Consider the following 22,774-nt stretch of genomic DNA (forward strand, 5'->3'; position numbering starts at 1 on the left):
GACAATTGGATTTTGAAAATTTGGGGTTTTTAAGGGAAACAAGTATTGGTGATAAATCAGTGGAGGAGACACCTTTTTCCTATATTAACGCTTACAGGAGAGAATTTTTCTTCCTAGGGGTAGATTTCCTCTCACTTCCTGTTGTCTCCCTCCGTTTGTAAGTAGGAGTCATTTGTAACTTGGATGTTTGAAAGTAGGGGCCTGCTCTATATACTCAGCAGAAAATTGGGCCTTAGGTGTTGGTGGTACCAGAACACTGTAAGCCCTCACAGTTACTCTTGCTGGGCGCTGGAACAGGCCCTGCTGTGAAATATTATAGCAAGAATTGTAATTACATGCCCCTGTTGAACAGGGTCAGAAAAATTGGGCTTTAGGCACTGGTGCGCTGCAACCCCCTTACAGATACTCTAGTTGAATGCAGGAACAAGCCCTGCTGCAAAATATTACAGAAAAAATTGTTATTACACGCCCCTGTTAAACAGGAGCAGAAAAATTGGGCTTTAGGCACTGGTGCCACAACACTGCAACCCCTCAAAGATACTCTAGATGAGTGCAGGAATGAGCCCTGCTGTGAAATATTAGATTTAAAAATTGTAATTACGCGCCCCTGTTAAGCCGGGGCAGAAAAATTGGGCTTTAGGCACTGGTGCTGGTGCCACAACACTGCAGCCCCTCACAGATACTCTATTTGAGTGCAGGAACGAGCCCTGCTGCAAAATATTACAGCAAAATTTGTAATTACGCACCCCTGTTAAACAGGAGCAGAAAAATTGGGCTTTAGGCACTGGTGCTGGTACCCAGAACCAAAAATGTTCTTAGAAGCTATCAACATGAACATTGAGGAGGATTAGGATAGTCACTCGGCGTAACAGGATAATGTCTCAGCATCAGCATAGGCAGTCTTCAAGGGAATCTCACATTCATAAAAAATTATTTGGTTACATCAGCATCAGGTGCTTGGTAGCTGGTGATCCAAGACTCATTTTTATGAAGGTGAGCCGATCAACTGAGTCTGTGGACAGGCGCACTCTGTGATAGGTTACAAAGTCTCCAGCAGCACTGAATGTGCATTCAGAAAGAACACTGGATGCAGGACAGGCCTGTAGTTCCACCGCTCCTTCTGTGACTGACCGAAGCCTCAGCAACACGTTGTCCAGGACCAGGAATTTGTACCCTCCCAGGCTCTGGAAATGCATTGCACAAACCTTTCTGCAAGGCCTCCTGAAGATGTTTCATTCTCTGCTCCCTCTGCGGCGGCTGGATAAGTTCTGCAACCTTACCCTTGTAACGTGGATCAAGAAGGGTTGCCAGCCAGTAGTGATCCCTCTCCTTGATCACACGAATCCGAGTGTCCTTTCACACCTGATCCGCAGCCACCTCCTCCCAGCCATGTACAAGTCCATGGGTTTCTGGGGACTGTAAATGATCCCTTGAAAACTGCTGCTGATGCTGAGTGCTAGGCTCCACCTCCATGCTGACACAATCCTCCTCCTCCTTCTCCTCTTCCTGTGAGATCGGCGGGCCTGTAGGAATACTGTCTGGATAAAGGGGGCCTTGAGAGGTAAGGAAGTCCTCCTCTTCCTCCCTCTGTTCTGTCTCAAGTGCCCTGTCCATTATTCCATGCAGCGTGTGCTCCAACAGGTAGACAAGAGGGACAGTATCACCGATGCATGCACTGTCACTGCTCACCATCCTCGTGGCCTCCTCAAATGGTGACAGGACAGTGCATGCATCCTTGATCATGAGCCACTGGCGTGGCAAAAAAAAGCCAAGCTCCCCTGACCCTGTCCTGGTGCCATACTCACACGGGTACTCGTTGATGGCCCTCTGCTGTGTGTGCAGCTGCTGCAGCATTGCCAAAGTTGAGTTCCACCTGGTGGGCATGTCACAGATGAGGCGGTTCTTGGGCAGGTTGCATTCCTTTTGAAGGTCAGCCAGCCGAGCACTGGCATTATATGACCGGTGGAAATGCCCACAGACTTTCCTGGCCTGCCTCAGGATATCCTGTAAGATCGAGTACCTGCACAAGAACTCCTGCACCACCAAATTAAGGACATGAGCCAAACAGGACACATGGGTGAAGTGTCCCTGTCGGAAGGCGGAGAGGAGGTTGGTGCCATTGTCGCAAACCACCATCCCTAGCTGAAGCTGGCGTGGCATCAACCACCTCTGAAACTGCCCCTGAAGAGCTGACAGAATCTCTGCCCCAGTATGGCTCCTGTCCCCTAAGCAGACCAACTCAAGCACCACATGGCTTTTTGCTTGTGCTTGTGTAGCCTCTAGAATGCCTACGGAGCACCGCTGGTTCTGAGGACAAATCTGCACGGGAAGAGGCCATAGAGTAAGAAGAAGAGGATGGGGTGGAGGAGAGAGGTGTGTCAGAAAGGTAACATCCCTGTCCATGCCTGCTGGACCATGAGTCAGCGGTAATATGCACCTTACCACTGACTGCCCTGTCCAACGAGGCCAAGACATTGCCTTCCACATGTCGGTAGAGAGCCGGAATTGCCTTACGAGAAAAAAATTGACGTTTGGGAACCTACCACTGAGGTACCGCACATTCTACAAATTCTCAAAAGGGGGCAGAGTCTACCACCTGAAAAGGCAGCAGTTGGAGTGCTAGCAATTTAGCCCAACTAGCATTCAGCCGCTGAGCATGTGGATGGCTGGGACAGAATTTCTTTCGCCAGTTTAGCAACTGGGGTAGGGAAATTTGCCTGCTACAATCAGACGTTGGTGTAGCGATAGCAGATTGCCCGCAAGTACTTGGCACACCTACAGTACCTGACTGCGAGATTGTGTTTCCAGCGCGATCTCATCACGCTGGTTCTCGACGACAGGGTACTGTGCATCTCACGCTGGCTCGCTCATCTGGAAAGGAAAACTTTTTTTTACCTTTCCCGATGAGCGACAGGCAGTGCTGACAGCTGTCTGCTATGAATCTTGAGGGGGAACGCCGCGCCAAATTTTAAATAAAAAATTGGCATGGGGCCCCCCCAAAATCCATACCAGATCCTTATCCGAGCACGCAGCCCGGCCGGTCAGGAAAGGGGGTGGGGATGAGCGAGCGCCCCCCCTCTTGAACCTTATAAGGCTGCATGCCCTCAACATGGGGGGTGGGCACTTTGGGGCAGGGGGGGTGCACGGGCCCCCCTACCCCAAAGCACCTTGTCCCCATGTTGATGAGGACAAGGGCCTCTTTCCGACAACCCTGGCCGTTGGTTGTCGGGGTCTGCGGGTGGAGGGCTTATCAGAATCTGGGAGCCCCTTAAATAAGGGGGCCCCCAGATCCCGGCCCCCCACCCTATGTGAATGAGTATGGGGTACAGCTGTCAGCACTGCCTGTCGCTCATTGCGAAAGGAAAAAAAAGTTTTCCTTTCCCGATGAGCGAGCCAGCTCAGCGCTGGCTCCTGCAACGGGGCTCGCAGGTGTCAAATCTCGCCGATAACAGTGGCGAGATTGACACAATATCGCGGTCACCTACTGTAATTCTACACCTTCATTCCTGTCAGTGCTGGTTTCTGAGAGGACTGAAGGTATAGTGGAGTTGGAGATCCCAGTTGATGAGGAACAAGGAGAGGTCCGCCTTGTTCTTTGGTGTGGGTCTTGTAAGTACTGTTGCCAACGGACAGCATGGGAGCTCGACATATGTCTGGTCAAGCATGTGGTGCCCAAGCGGCTGCTGTTTTGGCACACTTGATACGCTTCAGACATATGTTGCAAACAGCAATAGTGCGATCTGCTGCACATGTCTCCAAAAAGGCCCACACCAAAGAACTTTTGGAAAAACGTGTAGAGTCAGCAGCGCCCTGCACATCTGTGGTGTGTTGCAGTCGGTTGGCTGCCCTTAAGCTGGCCCCTGGAGGGCATCCTGCCTCGTTGGAGATGTGCCTCCCCCTCCTCCTCCTCCTCTCTTCTATCAGGCACCCACGTAGAGTCAGTGACCTCATCATCCCCTCTCTCCTCACCACTGGAGCAAACCTGTTAGTATGCTGCAGCTGGGGGAACATGACTGCTAGTTTCTTGTCCTTCTTGGGCACCCCCTCTTCTCTCTGTGCTCACGTTACTGTCTTCATCCTCAACCTGGGTACCATCATCAGAGCCTTCAAAAGCATCCTCCTGCAGCATGTACCCTACACTGTGGTCAAACAGTTCGGGGGACTCCTCAGGGCATGATGGAGGGGCTAGGGAAGGAGTGACTGATGACATTGAGCCGATGGAAGAGGCTGCTTTATATATATATACAAAGCCGGGATGTATATATAGCAACAGTACACCAGGAACGGTCTGCAGTGAGATGAAGCTAAACTGTTTACAGTTTATATATATAATAGTATATATATACTAAATACACTGCAGCTAACTGTCTCGCCCACCTGCCTGAAGTATATTAACGACAGTACACCAGAAACGGTCCTGCAGTGAGATGAAGCTAAACTGTATACAGTGTGTATATATATATATATATATATATAAATCGAAATAATGGAAAACTAATGCGCACAACCACGTTCTCAAAAGATCAAGGGTACACAGATTAGAGAAGCTGCCAACATAAGAGGTGGTCTCACCCACCCAAAGGAGTAACGTAATAAAAGATAGAAATATGTGGCGCTAGTCTAAATTAGCCAATCATCATACCTCTCCGTAGAAATCTCAATGTTTCCTTGATGCACAACAACCAATAATATCTTCTCTCATTAGGGGGCAGCTAAATCAGCCAAAATAATAAATACCATAATCCTCACATTAAATCATCCTAATAAATAATGGGTTCCTCAATCAAACTAAGTATAAAAAAAAAAAAAAAAAAAAAAAAAAAAATGTGGCCAAAATTATTAAGTGATACTAGTGGGAATTCAACAAAGGTTCCTCAAGCTGTGTCATAAATAGTGCTAGATTTCCCTCACCTTGATCCAAAAAAATAAAATTACAAAATACATAAATGATTAATGCTGATAAATAAATAACATGCAATAATAAATATAAAGTGCAACTCAATATCACATATGTGATGCAATAATAAATATAAAGTGCAACTTAATATCACATGTGTGAACAAAAGTGATCAGATGCAAAAAAGTGATGGTAGTGCAAAGCTGTGCATATATAAAAAATCAGATTCCGAACTGCACTCCAATAATCTATATATAGAACACCTCTTCCGCCTGAAAATTAATTCTTAAAATCTGAAAAACTGTGACATAATCTGTGATCAAGTCCAAAAGTAGTAATGCTTCATGCAGTGTATTTTTAAAATGTCCAACCCAATGGTTAATAATCAAGTGCCAGTATCGTGACTTTGTGCTGGATTCATTCACTTGACAAAAGCTGGTGCAGCACACAGGTGTTTCCCCCAGCCTCTCACCTTAAGCAGCGGCCCCCATTGGGCCAAGTCAGGCAGATAGTAAATGTTTAGCCATGAGGGATGATGATCCAGCAGCCGTCCCCTTCCTCCAACGGATGTGCGTGGGTCAGATTTTCACTAACTAATCACCAACACTCTCACCGACACCGACAGAGTAAACAGAGAGAGGAGAAAAGCTTCAGGAAGGTGGTCAGCAGGGGTCGGTGAGAGTGTTGGTGATTAGTTAGTGAAAATCTGACCCACGCACATCCGTTGGAGGAAGGGGACGGCTGCTGGATCATCATCCCTCATGGCTAAACATTTACTATCTGCCTGACTTGGCCCAATGGGGGCCGCTGCTTAAGGTGAGAGGCTGGGGGAAACACCTGTGTGCTGCACCAGCTTTTGTCAAGTGAATGAATCCAGCACAAAGTCACGATACTGGCACTTGATTATTAACCATTGGGTTGGACATTTTAAAAATACACTGCATGAAGCATTACTACTTTTGGACTTGATCACAGATTATGTCACAGTTTTTCAGATTTTAAGAATTAATTTTCAGGCGGAAGAGGTGTTCTATATATAGATTATTGGAGTGCAGTTCGGAATCTGATTTTTTATATATGCACAGCTTTGCACTACCATCACTTTTTTGCATCTGATCACTTTTGTTCACACATGTGATATTAAGTTGCACTTTATATTTATTATTGCATCACATATGTGATATTGAGTTGCACTTTATATTTTTTATTGCATGTTATTTATTTATCAGCATTAATCATTTATGTATTTTGTAATTTTATTTTTTTGGATCAAGGTGAGGGAAATCTAGCACTATTTATGACACAGCTTGAGGAACCTTTGTTGAATTCCCACTAGTATCACTTAATAATTTTGGCCACATTTTTTTTTTTTTTTTTTTTTTTTTTTTTTTTATACTTAGTTTGATTGAGGAACCCATTATTTATTAGGATGATTTAATGTGAGGATTATGGTATTTATTATTTTGGCTGATTTAGCTGCCCCCTAATGAGAGAAGATATTATTGGTTGTTGTGCATCAAGGAAACATTGAGATTTCTACGGAGAGGTATGATGATTGGCTAATTTAGACTAGCGCCACATATTTCTATCTTTTATATATATATATATATATATATATATATATATATATATATATATATATATATATAAATATACTAGATGCGCATATATATATATATATATATACTAAATACACTGCAGCTATCTAATTGTCTCGTCTGCCTGCCTGTGTATATAAGTATACTAGCAACAGAACACCAGGAATTGTCTGCCTGCTCAATCTAAATGAAATGACAGTCTCTCTGTCTCTCTCTGAACAAACGCCACCAACACACTACACGAGGCCGACGTGCGGGCAGCCTTATATAGTATGGGGTGTGGACTTAACCCCCTGAGCCATAATTGGCCACAGGCACCCTGCCTGTGGCCAATTATGGCTCTCTTTACTGACAGCACTGTGATTGGCCAAAGCATGCGTGTCATAGTGCATGCTTGGTCAGTCATCATCCAGCAATGCACTGCGATGACACATTGCATTATGGGATGTGACACGCCACTTGAATTTGGTGCGAACGGCCCATGTTCAAAATTCGGCAAACAAGCGAACTCATGTTCGAGTCGAAAAGACAGCACATCCCTACTCAATACCCATACTATTGACTTATTGATCCCCTGCCAGATATTAATCCACCTAAAAGATAAGTCATCCTAACATAAGCAGCATGTGATGAAATTATACATGCAGGAGAACCTTAAGAATGGTTTCATCCATCCACCGCGACAGGGTCAGGTTATTTTTATTAAAAAAAAAAAAAAAGGAAGAGGAAGAGGACAAAACCTTACGGTCAATGAATTCAATGACCATTCCTAAAGCGTGTTTGCTGACCCTTATTACTGGACTCTTCAGCTGAATCTATGGGGTATGGATCTTCATCTAACTAGACTTGCAGGGGACCTACATCCTGATATGTATTTGAATATGTGATGAATGTAAAAAAGTATTTAATAAGCTAGAGCAGTGTTTCCCAAACTTTTTTGTCTTACGGCGCACCAATAAGATCTAAAAAATGTTGTGGCACACCTGAAAAGATTTAACATTTTTTTGTGGTCAGCAGTAAATATAATGTAAAGCAGCAGTCTTGTGTAATCCCCAATAATTTTGGGGATCACACAAGACTTATGCTTTTGTATCTATTATATTTTTCTGCTGATAATATAATATTGGGGAATGGGGATCACACAAGACTGCCGCTTATATTTACTGCTGATATAAATCACACATTGGCCCGTCCGTCCCCATCTCTTTTCTCCTCTTACCTTCTCAGCTCCACACTGTGTGGGACAGCCAGGGACTGCGGGCTCCTCTACTCTGTTGTGGGTGGGACTGGAGGAAGGAATGACATCACGTTTAAGCGTGCCGTGCTCAGTGCTTCAGTGCTAAGGAACATTCGTCTAATAGAGAAATATCTTAACACTGTAGGCTAAGAACACTTGACCAGAAGAGCAAATATTAGGAGGGAGGCCTCTGCACTTTGTACAAAGTGTATGGAGTGTTCTGTGTTCTCAAAGTCCCTCGGAAGTTCGGCCGCCCTCCTTTCTCCACTGCTGGGCCAGTTAGAAAGTGCAGCGCGCTGCATGCATGCGCAGTAGGGAGCCGGCTGTGAAGCCGAAAGGCTTCAATTCTAGTTTCCATTATCACGAATGGCAGTGACAGAACCTGAGAGCTGATCAGAAAATTGGCAGGGGTGCCAACATCGCAAGATCCCTGGACAGGTAAGTGTCCTAATATTAAAAGTGATGGTTTACACTTATAACGTTGTAATGAAAAAATCAATGAGAAAATATACTGAACAAGAATGTATTTTAGTTTTGAAATCCAGATTGGGATTGAAGTTAAATTTGACCCAAATCCAAATCTCAGGGTTAAAATAAGTTTTCTTATTTGCATTTTCTGTCATTGGATAACATTTTCTATTATTGTTTTATCCTGACCAGATATGAACATGACCGAGGAGCTGTCACGTCTGAGGGAAACTGGTAGGTGAAGAAGGAGCTTGTATTGCTGTCTGGCAACTTCTATAAATGGTTTCTTGGTTTATGCAGATCATTGCTTTGATATTGATATTGGTTTGATAATAAAACAAAACTGAAAAATCATATACAAAAAGACCTCTCAAAAATAAATTGTACTAAGTTGGGGAATCATATTGGTTCTAGTAATGATGATTTGTTTTTAGGATTACTGGAAACAGAGGTAGCAGAGGAACTTGCTTAGGTAAAGCTTAATAAACAATGGACCCTGATGGCATTCATCCCAGGGTTCTAAGAACTTTGAGGTGTAGCTATTGGACCATTAGCAGATCTTTTTAATCAATCTTTTCTAACAGGGGACGTTCCCTGTTCCCCGATATCCACAAGAAGGGCAGATAGGAAGAAGCTGGCAATTACAGGCCAGTGGGTTTAACATCAGTTGGAGTCAAATTAATGGAATCACTCCTGAAAAGAAAGATCATTGATCACCTAAAGCAGCATGGCTTTACTAAGAGTAGATCATGTCAGACTAATCTGATTGATTTTTTTTTTTTTACTATATTACCAATGTTTTCAACACCCCTTTCCTGTACATACTGTTCACTGTCATATCCTCCACACTCCTCTCCTGTACATACTGTTCACTGTCATATCCTCCACACTCCTCTCCTGTACATACTGCCCTCTGTCATGCCATCTAAACTCCTCTCCTGTACATACTGCCAACTGTTATACCCTACACACTCATCTCCTGTACATACCACCCACTGTCATGCCCTCCACATTACTTTCCTGTACATACTGCCCACTGTTATATCCTCCACACTCCTCTCCTGTACACACCGCCCACTCTCATACCCTCCACACTCCTCTCCTGTACACACCGCCCACTGTCATACCCTCCACACTCCTCTCCTGTACATACCGCTCACTGTTATGCCCTCCACACTCCTCTCCTGTACATACTGCCCACTGTTATGCCCTCCACACTCCTCTCCTGTACATACTGCCCACTGTTATGCCCTCCACACTCCTCTCCTGTACATACTGCCCACTGTTATATCCTCCACACTCCTCTCCTGTACATACTGCCCACTGTCATACCCTCCACACTCCTCTTCTATACATACTGCTCACTGTCATACCCTCCACACTCTTCTATACATACTGCCAACTGTTATACCCTCTGCACTCATCTCCTGTACATACCACCCACTGTCATGCCCTCCACATTCCTTTCCTGTACATACTGCCCACTCCTCTTCTATACATACTGCTCACTGTCATACCCTCCACACTCCTCTCCTGTACATACCGCCCACTGTCATATCCTCCACACTCTTCTATACATACTGCTCACTGTCATACCCTCCACACTCCTTTTCTTTACATACTGCCCACTGTCATACCCTCCACACTCCTCTCCTGTACATACTGCTCACTGTCATACCCTCCACACTCCTCTTCTATACATACTGCTCACTGTCATACCCTCCACACTCCTTTCCTGTACATACTACTCACTGTCAAACCCTCCACACTCCTTTTCTGTACATACTAATCACCATCATACCCTCCACACTCCTCTTCTATACATACTGCCCACTGTCATACCCTCCACACTCCTCTCCTGTACATACTGCCCACTGTTATGCCCTCCACACTCCTCTCCTGTACATACTGCCCACTGTTATATCCTCCACACTGCTCTCCTGTACACACCGCCCACTCTCATACCCTCCACACTCCTCTCCTGTACACACCGCCCACTGTCATACCCTCCACACTCCTCTTCTATACATACTGCTCACTGTCATACCCTCCACACTCTTCTATACATACTGCCAACTGTTATACCCTCTGCACTCATCTCCTGTACATACCACCCACTGTCATGCCCTCCACATTCCTTTCCTGTACAATCTGCCCACTCCTCTCCTGTACATACTGCTCACTGTCATACCCTCCACACTCCTCTCCTGTACATACCGCCCACTGTCATATCCTCCACACTCTTCTATACATACTGCTCACTGTCATACCCTCCACACTCCTCTTCTTTACATACTGCCCACTGTCATACCCTCCACACTCCTCTCCTGTACATACCGCCCACTGTCATATCCTCCACACTCTTCTATACATACTGCTCACTGTCATACCCTCCACACTCCTCTTCTATACATACTGCCCACTGTCATACCCTCCACACTCTTTTCCTGTACATACTACTCACTGTCATACCCTCCACACTCTTTTCCTGTACATACTAATCACCGTCATACCCTCCACACTCCTCTTCTATACATACTGCCCACTGTCATACCCTCCACACTCCTTTCCTGTACATACTGCTCACTGTCATACCCTCCAAACTCCTCTTCTGTACATACTGCTCACTGTCTTACCCTCCACACTCCTCTCCTGTACATACTGCCCACTGTCATACCCTCCACACTCCTTTCCTGTACATACTGCTCACTGTCATACCCTCCAAACTCCTCTCCTGTTCATACTGCCCACTGTCATATGCTCCACACTCCTCTCCTGTACATACTGCCCACTGTCATATGCTCCACACTCCTCTCCTGTACATACTGCTCACTGTCATACCCTCCACACTCCTCTTCTATACATACTGCTCACTGTTATACCCTCCACACTCCTTTCCTGTACATACTACTCACTGTCATACCCTCCACACTCCTTTCCTGTACATACTAATCACCGTCATACCCTCCACACTCCTCTTCTATACATACTGCCCACTGTCATACCCTCCACACTCCTCTCCTGTACATACTGCCCACTGTCATACCCTCCACACTCCTCTCCTGTACATACTGCTCACTGTCATATGCTCCACACTCCTCTCCTGTACATAGTGCCCTCTGTCATATCCTCCACACTGCTCTTTTGGTCAAAATAAATTTGCATATAATTTTTACAGTAGAGTTTTAGTTGTATAATAATTTTGTTGAATTTATTGATAAATTGATATATGTTTTCCTCTTTCTGCAGCCTCCAGTATGACCAGTAGATTGACCGAGATGAATTACACAAATAATTCTATTTTAGTAAATGGTAAATTGAATTACTTAAAAAATAACTTTTACTGGAGGCCATTACTTTATATCATGCCCCCTCTCAGATGTCCTGGTTGAGTAGCACAGTTCTTGTTCTTGGACTTATAAAAGGAGACACAATTAACTGATGCACACTATTAATTAATATTGCTTAAATTAGATCTAAACCCTAACCAGATACGTTTACATTTAGAAAGCAACTCCTTTCTTAAAGGTGATAGGTCAATGACATCTTGAAGGAGCATTCATAAACCAAAGGAGCCAATTAAAGTGTGTCCATTATTAAAATTTCCCTAAAGCTGTACTCCACACAGAAATTTTCATTGACTTTTAGAAATGTGATTTCTAGGGTTGTCCTGATACCGATACTAGTATCGGTATCGGCACCGATACCGAGCATTTGCCCAAGTACTTGTACTCGGGCAAATGCTCCCGATGCTCCCCCCGATACCTGGAAGTCAGCTGTGATTGGCGCATGGGGGAGTTACAAGATTCTCCCCCAGCGGTTTTCAGCGACTTTAGTGACATACAGCGGTGATCGGTCACCGCCGACTGTCACTGCATCCTCCTCCATGCTCCCTCCTTTCCTCTGTCCTCCTCTGCTGTTCCCCTCCGTTCCACCGTTCCTCTCTCCTTCTCTGTCGCCTCCGCTGTCCCCCTCCGTTCTGCTGTGCCTCTCCGCTGTCCCCCTCCTTTCCGCCGTTCCCCTCTACTTCTCTGTCCCCCTCCGCTGTCCCCTCCGTTCTGCTCTCCTTCTCTGTCCCCCTCCGCTGTCCCCTCTGTTCTGCTCTCCTTCTCTGTCCCCTCCGTTCTGCTGTGCCTCTCCGCTGTCCCCTCCATTCTGCTGTGCCTCTCCGCTCTCCCCCTCCGTTATGCTGTCCTCCTCCTCCTTCCTTTGTGAATGGACAGAGTCAGCTGACTCTGTCCATTCACATAACTGAAACATTGTAATCTCCTAGGATTACAATGTCTCAGTTTATGAATGGAGAGGAGCCGCTGTCTTCTCTCCATTCATTTTCAGTGCAGCTGAGGCTGCAGAGAAAGGGACTGGGAAATCTCTATCCTCGGTCTCTTTCTCTGTCTCAAGGGGGAGATATCAGAGGTCTGTTAAGACCCCTGATATCTCACCAAAGCCCCCCAACAGGGCTGATTAAAAAAAAAACAAAACAAAAAAAACACACATTGCAATAAATAATAAAAAAAATATTATTGTAAAAAATTAAAATTGTAAAAAAAAAAAAAAACCACACACACATACACCGTTCACCCCCCCCCCCCCCGAAAAAAAAGAAAGCACTGTTAAAAAAAAAAACAAAACACTGTCACGTGACATTAAAAAAAAAGTATCGGTAATCGGTATTGGCGAGTGCTTGTACTCGGTCCTAAAAAAGTGGTATCGGGACAACCCTAGTGATTTCTTACCTTCAAGCCAAATCTATTTTTTAATATAGGTTTCCATTTACTCAAAAATATCTCCTTTATTGCTACTAAATATTTTCTTTCTTTTCCTTATTTCTTTTTTCCAAGGCCAGGGGCCTCTATGTGGGCTCCTTCCCCAGTCAGAAAAAAACGCCTTGGTTCTTCCACCTCAATACCCATACTATTGACTTATTGATCCCCTGCCATTAATCCACCTAAAACATAAGTCTTCCTAACATAAGCAGCATGTGATGAAATTATACATGCAGGAGAACCTTAAGAACGGTTTCATCCAACCACCGTGACAGGATCAGGTTAATGACCATTCCTAAAGCGTATTTGCTGACCCTTATTACTGGGCTCTTCAGCTGAATCTATGGGGCATGGATCTTCATCTAACTAGACTTGCGGGGAACCTACAACCTGATATGTATTTGAAAATGTGATGAATGTAAAAAAGTATTTAATAAGCTAGAGCAGTGTTTCCCAAACTTTTTTGTCTTACGGCGCACCAATAAGATCTAAAAATTTTCGTGGCAAACCTGAAAAGATTTAACATTTTTTGTGGTCAGCAGTAAATATAATGTAAAGCAGCAGTTTTGTGTAATCCCCAATAATTTTGGGGATCACACAAGACTGCTGCTTATATTTACTGCTGATATAATCACACACTGGTCCGTCTGTCCCCATCTCTTTTCTCGTCTTATCTTCTCAGCTCCACACCGTGTGGGACAGCCAGGGACTGCGGGCTCCTCTGCTCTGTTGTGGGTGGGACTGGAGGAAGGAATGATGTCAGGCTGAAGTGTGCCGTGCTCAGTGCTTCATTGGCTTGAAGCGGCTGGCACGGCACCTGCTGGCAGCCAGGCCACAGCCTAATCATATTTGCGATCTAGATTAGCGGGGTCTGGTGGCGGTGAACATCAACCAATCCAATTCGAGCACAGGCCAGGCAGCACAGATGAGCATGTCCATGTGAGGCCTGTACACTTGCTCAGTAAGTGACAGTCAAGCACTATGCCGGCGGAGCCGCTGAGACTTGCGGTGTGGTGCCTGCGCGGCCACCACCAGGCCTGGCGAACAACATGAATGATCCTACGGCACGCCTGCAATTCTCCCACAGTTTGAGAAACACTGAGTTAGAGGTATATTGGGAGTATCTAATTATACCATTTGGCTTTCGTAAATTATGTTTTCCATGAGTTTCTTGGCCAGGTCATCCTAGTATACCTTGACAACATCCTGGTCTATTTTTCCTGTCTTGCTGAGCACTGTGATCACATCTGTGCAGGTCTCTCCTGCAGCACATTCTATGTGCTCCTTCCATGTTTTAATAGTCTCCTTCTTGGATTTTGAACTCTGGAATCGCTATGGATCCCACCAACGTACAAGACAGAAAAATGAATACAAAAATACATACTTAAAAAACATAAATGAATACTTCTTGGTTATGGATGGGACAACAGCAAAAGCTCTGCCCTCAAATAGCAAGCAAAAATTATTACTGTAATAAGTGCTTTTAGGGTTTGGTAAAGATCTCTGAACACTTTTAGTGAGGGGCTGGATTAGTCAGAACCACGCCCCTAATATTAGCTACAGTTGGCCTTTAACAGACTAAACAGGGAATTATGGGTCAGCCACAAATTGTCAAGGGTGACCACACTGGGTAATAGGAAGGTGCAAGGGATTGGAGGATAATATGGATCATGGATTTTGGGTCTTGGGTATGAAGATAAACCAGTTATGTCATCAGCCAACATAGTTCATCCACATCCAATTCTGAAAGAAAAAAGGCAAATTAGACACACACTGCCAAGGGGTCTATGTATAAAAAAAAACTGCTTTGTCAATGACTCACGAATAACACCCGTAATGTTTGTAATATTATTGAAATGTCAGTTTCTATTTGTTGAATTTTGCAAGGTCAACGTAACATTCCCTAAAATTAGATCCAAAAGACAAAATGAAATGTTCCAGAAAATGTTAAGGAACATTCGTCTGATAGAGAAATATCCTTAAGCCCCATACACACTATTAGATTTTCTGCTGATTTTTGTCTTCAGATTTACCAAAACCATGTAGTGCAAGGGCCTGCCTGATTGCATACAAATTGAAACTAATAAGGTTTGACCTCATATTATATAGTTTTGGTAAACCTGAAGGAAAAAATCAGCAGAAAATCTGATAGTGTTTATGGGGCTTAACACTGTAGGCTAAGAACACTTGACCAGAAGAGGAAATATTAGGAGGGAGGCCTCTGCACTGTGTACAAAGTGTTTGAAGTGTTCTGTCTTCTCTAGGGATGAGCTGTAGGTTCATCCATTGGTCAGGAGGTCTGGCATATGGCGAATGGGAGAATGGGATTCCAAGCTGATGGGTGAATGTAAACAAATAAGCAGGGATTGTTGAAGTGGGTGAGGTTGCCCTCCAAGTTTCATATCAGACCATTCAGGTCAGATATACAGATAAATAGCATGGGATCCCCCCCCCCCCATATTATATACAGGCCTGATATAGTTTTTGAGGAGGAACACCATACAAAAAAAAAAGCTTAAAGCGGTGTTCCACTCAAAAGTGCAAACTCCGCTTGTTTGCTTCCTCCCCCCCACCGGTGCCACATTTGAAACCTTTCGGGGGGGGCGGGGAACGGGTAGCTGTTTTTGACAAGTACCTGTCCCTACTTCCGGGAGACCTGGATGCGGCGAGATGAGGCAAGGTCCCCCGGAAGTTCAGCCGCCCTCATCCTTTCTCCGCTGCCGGGCCAGTCAGAAAGTGCACTCATGCGCAGTAGGGAGCCGGCTGTGAAGCCGGAAGGCTTCAATGCTAGTTTCCATTATCACGAATGGCGACGACAGAATCTGAGAGCTGATCGGAAAATCGGCAGGGGTGCCAACATTGCGAGATCCCTGGACAGGTAAGCGTCCTAATATTAAAAGTCAGCAGCTACAGTATTTGTAGCTGCTGACTTTAAATTTTTTGCTGGTGGGCTGGACCTCCTCTTTAAGGTCCCCCAATAATTAATACCAGACCATTATCCGAGCATGCAGGCCAGGAAATGGGGGAGGGTGAGCATGCTCATATTTGGCCATTGACCATACATAGACACGTCCATATTTGGTCAATGTTGTCCCCAGGGAGACTCCATCCCACCCCAAGGGTTGTGGGGACCAAGACTTGTCAATTCGACAGTAGTGGTTCATGTTATTGCACAGCGGTATTTTTCTCTTTCAGCTGATTAGCAGGCATTGGTCATCGTTATTAGCATTGGACAGCTCATACACCCCTTACTCTTCCAGTTTCAAATAATCCCCCTGCCTACAGGCACCCACAACCACCGGGTCAGGTTTGTGGGGAAGAGACTATTGTCTTCATCAATGTGGGATGGGCTGTTTTACCAGGGAGGTCACACCTAGCAAGATAACCCCCATGTTTAGGGCATGTGGTCAGGTCAGGTATAGTTCAGGATGAGGGGGCTGCATGCTCACTCCCCCCCTTTTCTTGGTCAGTAAGACTATGTTTGAATAAGGGTCTGGTATAGATTTTGCGGGGGCCTCATGCTGTTTTCTTTTTGTGGAATCCCCATTACCATCCATACCACATCTTAAGGACATGGTATGCATTTTGATAGGGAACCTCACTTCATGTATTTTTCACAGTTCAATGCAGCTGGAAGGTCAACGCAGCCAAATACCCATTAGTTTGGCTGTTTGTCAAACCTCCCAAACAATTTATAAACCCACAGCTCATCCCTAGAGAGCCCAGGAATCTCTGTATACTTTGTACACAGTGCTAAATGTTATTTCCTCCGCTGGTCAAATGTTCTTGCCTCTCTGGGCTATTTCCTCTTTTGGTCAAATATTCTGTAATTATTCTGGTTGAATGTTCTTATCTTAGCAAATGTTAGGGAACAGTACATTCCCTCTTGTGAATAGATTGAGGGAAGAGGGATTCAAACTCACCCCCGGTCTGAACTGCTGTTTCACTAAACAGGTGAGAAAAAAATAACAGAGACACAAACAGATATAAAAACCTTAAAAGGTGTGCTAGCTCTCCCCAACTATACTAAAAAAAAAAAAAAATTTCAAATATCATCCAGGCAGGAAGTGAGTGTAAATCTTTTTTGATGGAGCCATAGATAACAATAAAAGCCTGACAGGGGTACTTACCCTTCCCTACTCTGTCCACAATTTTTCAACTTTGGATAGAGTAAGGGAGGGTCACCCTTGTATTTTTTTTTTTTTTGCCCTCTGTGTCTCTTTGCAGAGACTTCCTTTCACTTCCTGTGCTATGGCCACCAAAGGAAATGAGAGGAAATTTCTCCAAAGTGAAGAATCCCTTGTTGACACCAAGGTCACCAGAACTAGCATTCCCATTGGAAGATTTCCCCTCCAATACTATTCAGGTAACAACCCCAAATTTTGGATTTTCTTTGACTTTCACTTTTGGTAATAAGGGCACACAAGATAAATAAAGAGGGTGAATCTCGCTAATGGGGGCACAGAAAGCTTTAGGGACTTGGCTCACCTGGGATAATGTGATGTTCAATATGCACCTCACCTTCCTCTCTTACCCTCTCTCTCTTAGGCACTGTTGGTCTAATTTGTGGAAAAGACTGGACGTTCTATAAACTCAGTTGTTACTACAAGTCCAAAAGTAGAAAATCGTGGCTTTCCGCCAAAGAAAAATGTCAGAGAATGGCGTCCCACCTGGTGATCATTAATGAAGATGATGAGATGGTAAGATTACCAGGCACCTTTATGGAGTTATAGAGACTCCCGTATGACCTGAATGTGATGGTCTCTAGATGAAACATTGTTGCAGTTGTCATACACAAACAACACTCATTAGACTGGGTCTGAGAATATCACACATGGTTTTGAGATAAGGAGACCTTACACAGTTCACATCTAAGTGTGATCTGGTCTGGATCTGTGAGAATAACCTTGCATCCTGAAAAGCTCCTGATACTGTGTTTGGGGGAACTCTGTGTGTTTTAGGCTCTAGAGGTATACAGACATTGGTCAGGAGATCCTTCTCCCCATGACTTTGTAAGCAGGTGCTTGTGGGGTGTCATTTATTGTGTTTCTGCTGTTGTATTCATTGCATTGTATAGTTGTGCAGACAATTACAGGCTGCCCAGAATGGAAAGGGATTAACTGTGTCTACACTCTTTTCCCGGACTTTCTGAAGTCCTGCCCCCTGCTGCAAGCCACATAAGTATCAGGGGAGGGCTCAAAGCTGGCTCTCTCTTCCACATGGAGTTTACTGAGGAAGATCTGTTGCAGCATGTAGTACTTTTGGAACACTGGACTCTCTTCTGTGCCACCTTGCTGGGGTACTCCCTGGAATAGGAACCTTCCAGCTTAGGACTCATGCTGAGTGGGCTTTGCTCTCTGGAAAGGCATGAACCTGGCAGCCCGTATTAGTGAGTTTGGCTGGACTCTGGTTTATGTGTTCTGTGCTGTTTAACTGTGTTGCTAAATCTTCAGTAAAGCTGTTAACTGTTTCAAGCCTGGTCTTAAGTAACTCTAAAGGGGTGCATGATGGTTTATGGTGTATGAAAGAACAATTTTTAGATAAGCATGCTGTATGTGGGATATGAAGCAAAGTCACTAAAAAAGGTCTATTTGGCAAGACAAGCAGTTGGAGTAATGCAGTTGCTTTGGTCATCCAATAACTAGTGCAAGGTACACCAGACAGGCATCAGGAGCTTAGGGAACTTAACAAGTGGCTGAGGAACTGGTGTAGGAAGGTTTCCGGAGAGCTGGGCTGACATTTCAGTCAGTTATCATCTCTCTAGTAGGGATAAGCTGTACCTTAAAGCGGGATTCCGGCCACTATAATTTTTTTTTAAAAGTCAGCAGCTACAAACACTGTCGCTTCTGACTTTAAATAAGTACACTTACCTGTCCTGGATGCCCGCGATGTCAGCCGCCCGAGGCCGACCCGTCCCTCGGCTCTTGGGTCCCGGCACCGCCATCCTAAGTAAGGGAAACAGGCAGTGGAGTCTTGCGGCTTCACTGCCAGTTTCCTACTGTGCACGAGTGGCGTGGCGATCTGTGAATGGCCCCGTGGTTTTCTGGGAACACACACAGTTCCCAGAAGGCAACGGGGCCGCTTAGCTAGGAGCAGAACACGCCGCGGAATAGGAAGAGGCAGATTAGGAAGACTGCTATAAGTATTAAAGTAAACAACCGCCCCTTACTCTAATTACCACCACCGCGCCTCAGATGAAATGAACAAATACGTGACTAAAGCTGCCACTGTAACACTAAAAAGTGCCACACAGTATATAATCCTTCAAAATATCTAGATGGTGTACAATATACATATAAAGAAGAAAATAGTGGCGCTATTAAGGATAATGTTGTTCAATTTAAAACATAATGAAAAAATGTCCACTGTAAAAAATCTAGTGCAAAAAAATGTATTTAAACAGTTAAAACACTGTGTGACTTTTTAAAGTGATTAAAGTTAAAGTCCTGGCAACTCACTCATTAACCCTTTCGCTGCCAGGCCCTGTGCTCCACTTTTAAACTCAGCAAGCCAAACCATTTTTGCAATTTTTCCTTTGCTTTTTTTATTGTAACTTTTAAATTGCGCTTTTTTTGCGAATTGGTGAAAATCTAACAGACGCAAAAGTGTAAATAGCCAAATTTCTCAAAAAATCTGAAGGTTTCATTTTTCCCTTACAGCTTTAAGAATTTGTAAAAGACCCCTAAAACCATATATTTTCTGAAAGCACATGACCTGTAGAATAAAAATAAGGTGCTACTGAATTCTAAGGCCCTGCAAGATTTGCGCAAATGTTTATCAATACACTAAAAGCATTATTAGCAGATAAAAATGCAGTTAATTTTACAAAATTTCTGCTAAATTCCTACTAGATACAAAAGCTTAACCTGTATGAAGGTAATAAATAACACATATTTGTAATTTTTACATTGCATCTTTTTGCAAAATGGTGAAAATCGAAAAAGTATGCAAAAATTTTTCTTTTTAAATCTGGAGGTTTTCATTTTTCATTTACAGAGTTTGTAAAAGACCCCCCAAACCATATATTTTCTGAAAGCACATGGCCAGTATAATAAAAAGAAGGTGCTACTGATTTTTAAGGCCCCGCAATTTCTGTACAAATGTTTTTTTAAATCACTTTTCACAGAAAAAAAACACTAAAATCCTTATTTGCACACATAAACACAATATAACTTATGTAATTTCTGCTAAATTCCTACTAAGGCCTTGCGCAAAGAGGTGTTCTAAAGTGTACACCCATGGATGGCCATGTTTACCTGCACAGGGATACACAAGTATTCTGTGCATCCCTGTGCAGGCAAGTCTAATAATGTCAATTGGGACGCAGCAGTCGCAAGGACAGATCTGACATCCATGTGGGTGCAGGTACAGGGCCCCAATCGCAGACAGTGTGAGTTCAGGGACACGCACCCACACGGTTGTCAAGTTGAGAGCAGTGGCTTTGTCCTTGCAGCTGCTGTGTGTCAATTGACATGAATGAGACTGCCTGCACAGGAATGCATGGAACGCCTGTGCACCCCTCTGCAGCTAAACATGGCCTTGTAGTAGTATGCCCTGCATGAACAAGACTAAAGTTTAGACTTACGGTGGGGGAGGCAGCAAAAGTGCATGATTGAGCTGCATTTTTGCCACCCACCAACCACACCACTTAACCTACATTAGGCAGCAGATGGGGGGGGGGGTTACATGCTGGGGCTGCAATGCTTTGCGCCCATGGCAAAGTTGACCTGACTTTTAGCGATACCGCCTGCCGAACACTACACATTCAAATTAATGGGGAAGCAAGGCATGACGGACTCCGGACACCCTGTTGGGTATTTGCGTCAAGAAGCTGCTTCTCAAGTCCTGAAACACAAGACCAATGGATCTGGCTATAGTAACCCCAAGAACCAGACAACACCAGTTTTGGAGTACATCAGAAATAGAACTGTTTATTAGAACAAGAATACAGGCTTTTAAACACTTGAGGAGGAGGTTCCCCCCTTCTGATCATATTACCCTAACAATACAAACTGTAACCAGAAACATAAATTAACATGAGCTAATTAACTAATCATTTAACAAGCCTAGGTGACTTAGAGGCCTGACCTTTCAGGTCAGCCGTGTCGTCTTCTAGCTCAGAAGACACAATCCACATTATCATAAGTATAAACACAGGACACCGTCTCACAATAGCAGGAGCCCTCAGTAGCAGACTATCTGTCTCCCACATTGTACAGAGGCCAATGTGATCCGCTCTTTCAATTAACATGTATACAGTAGGTGACCGCGATATTGTGTCAATCTCGCCGCTGTTATCGGTGAGATTTGACACTTGCAAGCCCCGTCGCGGGAGCCAGCGCTGAGCTGGCTCGCTCATCAGGAAAGGGCCTGGTATGCTCCTGGAGGGGAACCCATGCCGTTTTTTTATTTAAAATTTGGCGCGGCGTTCCCCCTCATGATTCATACCAAACACCTGTCAGCAATGCCTGTCGCTTATCGCGAAACGAAAAAACAGTCTCTTTCCCGATCAGCGAGCCAGCGCGAGATGCACAGCACCCTGTCGCTGAGAACCAGTGCAATGGGATCGCGCTGGAAACACATTCTTGCTGTCAGGTAATGTAGTTCAGAATCAAATAAACCAGGACTAGTCTTTATATATTTCCTGAAAGATATTGTGGATAAATATTACTGTCCCATTTGCTTGGTCACCCTGTGCCCTTAATAGACACAGGGTGTCTTAGACATAAAAGGGACATGGGGAGCTGAAAAAAAGGTTCTCTCCAAAAGCCTCTGTCCTGGCTAGGTCTGTCCCTCGCCGCCAACGCCCAGCAATTGCATGCAATGCATGCAGTTGCGGTGCATTTGTCGGCAAAAATTGGGTTAAAACAGGCAGTGAGGAGGCATTGCATCGCTTCCTTATCGCCTGTCAGTAGCCTCTGGAGGGTAGCCCCGGGCTTCAGAGGCAAGGGCAATTTAGACACATGTCTAAATCTACCCTTAGGGCCCTTTCACACAGGCTGTTCAATCAGGTCCACCTGTCAGTTTTTCAGGCGGACCTGATCGGACCCTCCAGCCTCCCCTATGGAGTGGCGGATGTCAGCGGTGACATGTCTGCTGACATCTGCCGCTGGATGGATGGTGGTCCTATTTTCCATCCGTCAAGTGGATCGGATATGATCGGATGAAAATGGACAGGCGGTCTGTTTTCACCCGATCTCCCCATAGAGGAGAGCGGGACTGTGTCCGTCTCTGCTCTGCACAGTGGAGCGGAGATGGACCTGTCATCCGTGGGGGGATTAGCAGACTGATCCCCTGCTGAGCAAGCGGATTCTGTCCCACGGCGGTGCCTGTGTGAAAGCCTTGCTATGATTTGTTGTTTTTTTGTTTAACAGATACAATTATTTTATTTTTTTCCTTTTTTTTTTTTTAATGGGGGGAGGAGGTCTTTGGAGAGACATCAGGCTTCTTAGCAGACCTCTAATGTCTATCCTTTTAGACAGAGAAAGGGACTAAAGAGTTTTTCCCCCCATTTGTGTCTCCCCTGCAGCATACAAGCTGGCGGGAGACAGGGAGGGAAAGCTGGCCAGCTGCAGTGTAGGGAGGTGTCTCCGAGATAGGGAAAACGGGGCACTACATGGGGGGGCAGAATGGCGGCAGGGGGGTTATAAATCTTTTTCTCCCTCATTTGTGCCTCCCCTTCAGCATATAAGCTGGTGGGAGAGCAGAGGAGGAAAGCCTCAAGCTGCAGGGGAGGGTCAGTGTGGGGGGGGTGGGGGAGAGGGTTTTTGTACACTGTTAATGAGCGGTGCTGTAGGGATTAGTTCGT

General features: G+C 44.8%; 1 protein-coding gene across 1 annotated transcript in view; it reads left to right on the forward strand.

The window, feature by feature from the left end:
- The window catches only part of LOC141134933 (C-type lectin domain family 4 member E-like), a 103,625-nt gene that overhangs the window by 17,917 nt on the left and 62,934 nt on the right, over window positions 1-22,774 (forward strand). Inside the window, exons 5-7 of the mRNA XM_073624365.1 lie at window positions 8,393-8,434; window positions 11,450-11,512; window positions 17,515-17,666. Coding sequence (XP_073480466.1) covers window positions 8,393-8,434; window positions 11,450-11,512; window positions 17,515-17,666 — 257 coding nt within the window. The remainder of the gene's footprint in view (window positions 1-8,392; window positions 8,435-11,449; window positions 11,513-17,514; window positions 17,667-22,774) is intronic.

The sequence above is a fragment of the Aquarana catesbeiana genome, linkage group LG03, assembly GCF_042186555.1.
Source record: "Aquarana catesbeiana isolate 2022-GZ linkage group LG03, ASM4218655v1, whole genome shotgun sequence".
Taxonomy (NCBI): Eukaryota; Metazoa; Chordata; class Amphibia; order Anura; family Ranidae; genus Aquarana; species Aquarana catesbeiana.